This window comes from Corticium candelabrum, chromosome 4, assembly GCF_963422355.1.
Source record: "Corticium candelabrum chromosome 4, ooCorCand1.1, whole genome shotgun sequence".
Lineage (NCBI taxonomy): Eukaryota > Metazoa > Porifera > Homoscleromorpha > Homosclerophorida > Plakinidae > Corticium > Corticium candelabrum.
Window position 1 is genome coordinate 3,325,600 of NC_085088.1, and position 7,044 is coordinate 3,332,643.

Sequence of the window (7,044 nt, forward strand, 5' to 3'; positions counted from 1 at the left end):
TCCAAATATTTCTTTTGCTTGATACAGAGACGAGTCAAAGACTTTCCGTGCTTGGTGGGCATTTAGTAGACGTCTGCAGTCAACATTAACACAATTTTTCACGGTTCTCGCCTATATTGCACTCGCATCAAGCAAATCGGGTGTCCGATATTAGTTAGAGAACAAGGCCCGCCCTTCTTCCTGAGATTCCTGAAGAGCAACTTGGAAAGCTGCCGATCTGTTGTTATCACTGCAAGTAGAAGAGACATGTACCTATTATTTAAATGTACGGACAGCGAACTGTGGTACCGTCGAAAGCAAATACCGACGGCTGTCCGATAATTTGATGGGCGTGTCCGATATACAGGAAAAGCAGCGGAAGTTCTATTTTGTCACTGTGAACAGCAATACGCCAAATGATCAAGCTGAATCTAGCACGTCGTGTTACGGTGTGACTATATTATACTGTCTACATTGATGCCTTAGATACAAGAAATCTTCGTCTGGTTTCCTTACGCCAGTGTCCGATATTGGAAAGTGTTCGATAATTGATGTATGAGTCTAGTCAGATTTTTATCCACAAACACAGCTTTACGTAAAGCTCCAAATGTCCTGGATGCTTTCGTAATTCTGCAATCTACATCCAAGTCTAATTTTTCTGAAGCTTCAGTTGTGGATCCAAGATACGTGAAATCTAGTACATATTTAATGTCAACATGTTCAGTATGTATGGGACTGCAATCTTTGGAACATACCTCCCTACCTGCAGCCATTACCTTAGTTTTCGGGATGCTTAGTGATAAACCAAAATCTTGACTTGTCTTCATACATTCAGTCACCGCTCTCATAGCCTCTGATATACTAGTAGTTGACAGCAGGGCAGCATTATCCGCATAGATATTGAGAGTCAGTTAGCAGCATTTCAGTAGAATTGCGCATGTATCTCCGAAATAGCTTTTTGTCATACTTGTCATTGATCATGACACCTACACTAGGATCCTGTACTCTTGTACTCCAGCGTTCCATTACAAAACACGCGCATAGATAAAAAGCACAGGAGCCATGCAGCAGCCTTGCCGTAGTCCGTTATCAACACTGATTGGCTCTAGCAAGGTTCCATTTAGTTTGATTTGAGCTGTCGTTCCGTCATGGAATGATCTGATGATGTCAATGGTGTGGTCTGGAACTCCAAGCTTCTCTAATGCTAACCACATGGCTGAGCGTGGAACAGAGTCATACGCCTTTTTTGGATCTACAAAAATTGAAGAACGATTTAGCGTTATGTTCCCACGACTTTTCAAGAAGTTGACGCACTGTGAAAATCATATCTGTGCAGCTCTTTGAGCCTCTGAAACCACACTGTGACTCTGGTAGTACCTCCTCAGCAAGATTTTGTAATCTTGTTCGAATGATGGAGGCTACAAATTTCCCAACCATGTCCATCAGGGCAATGCCTCTTCAATTGTCACAGCTTGTGAGATTGCCTCTCATTGGTATAGGGACCAAAACAGCATTTGCCCAATCTTTAGGAACAGATTTCTCTTTCCACACTGAGTAAACTAAATCGAGTAAATGAGTCAAGAAAAGGTCATCAGCACAAGCAACATTTATCGTTTCTGGCAGAATTCCTGAACTTCCTGCCGACTTACCATTTTTAGACTATTCACTGCCGTTTTCAGATCTTAACTACATGGCAGGTCATAAAATTCAGATCGATATGGTCTCTGTTCAATTTTTTCCAATTTGGCAGCATCAAAGCTACTTACGACATTCAATACTTTTGTAAAATGGTGTCTCCACTGCTTTTGCTGTGCACTGGTCTTGGCAACTATTGCAGTTTACATTGGAGCAAGGCCATTACGACTACGCTGCATTTCTCTTATGCATTTCTACAACTTTCCATCAAACTTTTGTTTTAGGGCCTCCTCAGCTTTTGCTAGTCTCGCGTAGCCAGACCCATTTCCGCCGCGCTCGGCGAAATGGGGTCTGGTGAACAGGCTTTGATGTCGCTGTGTGCCGCCTAGCCAGAAATCGGCTATCTAAAGACAAGATTTAGTTTCTTAAACGCTTCACTAAAGACCAGACTGGTATGCAAGCAGTGCAATCCTATCTCATTAGCTTCTCTTGTTTCGTAGAGAACAACTCGAAGACTACAGCTAAAGTCGTTGCTGTTTGTGAAATCTGCATGTCTACAGCAGCAATTATATGCGGCCGCTGGAACGTTGACGTCGGCAGGCTCGAAGTCGTACGTCTAGCATTGTGCGCTTGTGTCACAACGGCGACTGAATGCGAACGCACAGAATGGATGTGAACATACTCGATGCTGTTTGATGTTTTGACATCTAAAGCGACCGCAGACAGTCCAGAGTGAGTGATATCTGGTCCTGGAATTGAAGGGCTTGGAGCTGACGTCATCGAAGTCGTCTTTCTCTGTTTGGGTAATCATTTCATGTGTTTTGTGCATTGCTTTACATCGAGTACGTTCGCATTCAGTCTTCATTGTGACACAAGCGCACAAACGGTAAGTACGACGTCGATCATGACAGATTGCGTAGGAGATGGAAGCTTAGCCTGTCGACGTCAACGTTCCAGCGGCCGCGTTTATTTAATTGTTGCTGTAAACATGTAGATTTCACAAACAGCAACGACTCTAGCTGTAGTGTTCGATTTGTTCTCTACGAAACAAGAGAAGCTAATGAGATAGAATTGCACTGCTTGCATACCAGTCTCGTCTTTAGTGAAGCGTCTAAGTTAAGAAACTAAATCCAGTCTTTTGCTACAAACCATTTGTTCTTTGCTGTTCAGACTGCCAACCGTGCCATTCTACAAGCCTCTGCAAACATTTGACGATCCAAGGCGTTGCTTGTACCAAGCAATTTGATGTACAATTTGTTTCTCCTTTGAAGTAAGGCCCCAAGGACTTCTATGTTGTCTCTAAACCAGTCAGGGTGTTTCCTCTCTTCATTACCTAGAACAGACGCGGCTGTCTCAACTAGTGCAGATTTTATTAGCAAACATTTCCCCTTCCACAGTCTTAGTGTTTGTACACACACACACACACACACACACACACACACACACACACACACACACACACACACACACACACACACACACACACACACACACAGACGTACGCGCGCGCGCACACACACACACACACACACACACACACACACACACACACACACACACACACACACACACACACACACACACACACACACACACACACACACACACACACACACACACACACACACACACACACACACACACACACACACACACACACACACACACACACACACTGACAGTGACACACATCAAGAGACCAATACGCCCAGAGAGCTAATGAATACAAACTTAATTAGTTAAGAGTATAGCCACGATGCTATTAGAGACACATGTATCTGGGGTGTGTGTTAAAACATTTTTAGAAATGCTTATTCTAGTTATTCCGTATTTGTTATGGTTATAACGTTGGACTGGACTCGGTACTAAAGCGGTACAATGATTTGTAACAACTTTTGTATACATTCTTGCAGCAACATGACATCTAATTCTTATCTAGTATGCTTAGCGTTGTTATTCAACAGGTCAGTCTACCATTTTCACGCCATTATATCACCAACGCTTCAGGAAAAACCGTTTACGTCTACGGTGTGATATTACGTGATCCTGTCCACTTTGATATTGATCTGTTTACGACTCCAGAAGGAAACGACAGTGGAATCGCCCTTCACATCAGCGTTCAATCTGCTGAAAATGCTGTCTTTTTTAATTCTAAGATTGACGATGTGTGGGGTAAACAGCTGAAGGCAGATACATTTCCATTCCAAACAGAAGAAAATTTTTTGCTCACCATAGCAACCACAGAAGAAACATATGACATCAAAGTGAACGAGGCACATCTTTATTCCTTTAAGCACAGAGTGCCGCCACAAGAGGTGAAACGCTTTGGCATCAGTCAGCAATCAGAAGATGGAGTCAAGATTACTCAAGTGCTTGTATCAGTAAGATATGAAAATTGAATATGTGTGCGCTTGTGTGTGTGTGTGTGTGTGTGTGTGCGTGTGTGTGTGTGTGTGTGTGTGTGTGTGTGTGTGTGTGTGTGTGTGTGTGTGTGTGTGTGTGTGTGTGTGTGTGTGTGTTTATGTATTTTCTATATATGCATTTTGTATATATGCATGCACGTATGCATGTATGCTCTAAAGGAACACTTCACCGATTGGCACGAGCAGTAGACGTTAACGTACGCTAAGGCCTTGGGCTGCGGACCCAACGCAGCGCAGCGCATTGTTTTGGTCTTGCTTTCCGAGGCCAACTACTAGAGCACAAGAGACGGGTCTAGAAGCTTCACGCGACTCTGACAGTGACAAAGAGAACAAGTTACAGTTCTTAAGCGATTCAGTCGTTCGTACGTTGTAGACTCCACGTGATCGTCTTGAAGGACTTGCCATCGCTCGGGCACTTTCCTCCGTCTACGAACTGAGGCCATACTACAGTACAAAAAGGCTTGCGTGATGCGAAAAACACACGGAAACGTGCGTCACCGCACATAATCACGAGACACAAGTGCTACAGCCGAACCATAGCCGTATGTGTGCTTTTCGCCGTCGATTAAAGGTGAGTCTGTGAAAGCAAGTTTTACTTTCGCCTAAGGAGCTATCAAAGTTTACACGAAGCAGGAAAACAAAACCTACACTTATTGGACGTTATTTGTAAAACCGCCTTGTACGTTTTTGTTTTCAAACCTTAGCATAATGCTTAGCTATCCAGTTTGCTCTGAGATAGCGCCAAACTTTCCAACTTGATGTGTGACCAGAAACGTTTAGCGTCGAGATCGGAGTCAGAGATGCACGAACCAGTGAAGGGTTCCTTTAAGAGAATGCAATATATATAACCCTGAACACTATAAGAGCCGTGATTGCACGGTTCATTTGTTTGCTTACAATGCCGTTTTGTTTGTCTGTTTGCCTTTTAATTAAGTTCACTAATGACGTCAATATCTGTTTTGCGGTCTAGGGTTCGTGGATTCTTGCCTCACTAAATGATGTGCAGGTGGTATTAACCAGCGCTGCTTCAACTGTTCCTCAAAAGTATCTATTTGTACAGAGTGATGGAAGAACTGTTGGCACTACTGCAACCAAGTCATGTGATACAGGTAATACACAGTATGTACGCTGCATCTGACCATGGGAATTTCATGTGTATTATACGTAGCGAAATTTACTCTCACTGGTAACAGCAATCCGTACAAGCTAAGAAACGATAAATTCTCTGACAAATTTTTGACAATCAGAGAGAATGAACTCTTTGCCGTATGAACACATGATTAATTTTATTAATTGATTTACTTAATTAACTCAATGTTAATTTTTTAAATGACAGGAACTTGATGATTCTGCTGGTTCTTATGATGAGTTTTATGTCACACAAACCAATGATGAATACTATACTTTTGAGTCTTATGAAACTTCAAGGAGCTACATTGGCGTCAACCAGTCAGGAAATATTGTACCACCGGACGAAGTAGACAGTTCTGAATCCAATTTCTACAACAGTTTGTAGCCGTGCCAATCATCACAACTGCATGGTTAGGTTGCAAACTGGATGCAAGGCACATCAATTATAATATCTAGCTATACTATGACGAGTGTAGGTGCGCGTGTGTGTGTACGAGTAGCATATGAAATTGACTCGCGTGTTTGAATGCTTTGCCATGTTCTAGATACCGATTATACTCACTAACTGCATGATTATCTCGTTTCCTCACTTTGACAAATTATTAAGTTAATTATTTAACACAAGTTCCCCCTTACACTAGCCTCGCAAGCCAGGCTCTTCCGCGCAGTCGCTGAGCGAGGAGGAGGAGCTTTTGCCGGAATTGCTCCAGCGCGAGAAGAGCCTGGTCGCTTTCGACGTAGTACACAACACATGCAACTACGAGTCAACTCTACACTTCCCGAACATGGTAGGTCTAGTGTACTGCTGTTTTCCCACGCCTAGATGTTTTCAGTTCACTGCGAGGGGAGCCAATATCGTACAAAAGAGTCCACGTCATTTAGACTGAGATAGCAATACACGCCAATCTGATCATGACGTGGACTCTGTTCCCATCTGGAGAGGTCAACAAACTGTATGCCACTACTTTGATGGACTATTGAGTGAAAAGATGACCGGCAGTTCTCAACACCATTTCCCCCACAGACTATAGATGTCAGAGTAGACGCACAAGAGTGGTGAACACTTCTACGTCGGTTTCAATTCGCGCAAACCTTCAGATGAGTTCGGTAGGAAGAAACATTGCTGGAGAGTGTAGGTTCAGCGGACCAGTCCCATGTAGGCCATTCCTGGGCTCATTATTCACCAACACTTTGTCCATCAACAGCTTCACTGGCTTTCGTGTTCAAGCGCTCTCCGCGGAGGTCTTCCTCTCCGCTTCATGTGTATCCAACGCAATTGCATTAACAAGCTATTTAGGAAATCGAATTAGCGTTATCCAAGCTATAAAACAGGATCCGGGGTCCCACGTCACTATGACGTTCTCGAAAGCGACCAGGATCTTCTCGCGCCGGAGCAATTCCGGCAAATCTCCTCCTCCTCGTGTGATTCACGTGCGTTTAGCTCAGCGACTGCTCAGAAGAGCCTGGCTTGCGAGGCTATATATACACGTCGGACATCGTACAATTTGCTTATTAATATTAATAGACGGCCAACACAAACTCTCGAAATGTTGAACGTGGCAGCTATTCGACGTACTTATAATTATATCAATCTTTGAAGTCATCTTCAACTTGCCAATACGATGTCTGGCAGCAGCATTTTCTGAGGCTTTCATTTGGCATTGTAATCTCAACTACCAAGAGGCATGTGTCTTTATACAAAGCCGTGTTCCCACATAAATTAATTTTAGTTGTAACACGTAGGAAGCATTTCAAAATGGTCCGGTCTAACGCGCGCTAAAAGGGCGGGGTGTAAAGATAGCGCACCAAAAGAGCAGTCTCCAGCATTCTGCTATATTTTGGATAATTACTCGCTTATGTAATACGTGGTTACGAA

General features: G+C 43.3%; 1 protein-coding gene across 2 annotated transcripts; it reads left to right on the forward strand.

Annotated features, from left to right (window-relative positions):
* The first annotated feature begins 3,423 nt into the window (after positions 1-3,423).
* On the forward strand, positions 3,424-5,768 carry LOC134178839 (uncharacterized). Of its 2 annotated transcripts, XM_062645745.1 has the most exons (5): positions 3,424-3,995; positions 5,008-5,037; positions 5,098-5,146; positions 5,206-5,303; positions 5,374-5,768. In XM_062645745.1, the coding sequence occupies exons 1-5, from the start codon at positions 3,555-3,557 to the stop codon at positions 5,551-5,553; spliced, it is 798 nt and encodes a 265-aa protein (XP_062501729.1). In that variant the 5' UTR covers positions 3,424-3,554; the 3' UTR covers positions 5,554-5,768. The 2 variants fall into 2 exon arrangements, with proteins under 2 accessions (XP_062501729.1, XP_062501728.1); XM_062645744.1 differs by having other exon boundaries at positions 3,431-3,995; positions 5,008-5,146; positions 5,374-5,763.
* The last annotated feature ends 1,276 nt before the right edge of the window (positions 5,769-7,044 follow it).

Excerpts from the sequence above, each read along its gene's own strand:
- LOC134178839 (XM_062645744.1), top strand. The coding sequence starts at position 3,555 with ATGCTTAGCGTTGTTATTCAACAGGTCAGTCTACCATTTTCACGCCAT. Across the intron at positions 5,147-5,205 it reads AACCAAGTCATGTGATACAG|CGAAATTTACTCTCACTGGT; the intron begins GTAATACACAGT and ends TATTATACGTAG. Across the intron at positions 5,304-5,373 it reads GAGAGAATGAACTCTTTGCC|GAACTTGATGATTCTGCTGG; the intron begins GTATGAACACAT and ends TTTAAATGACAG.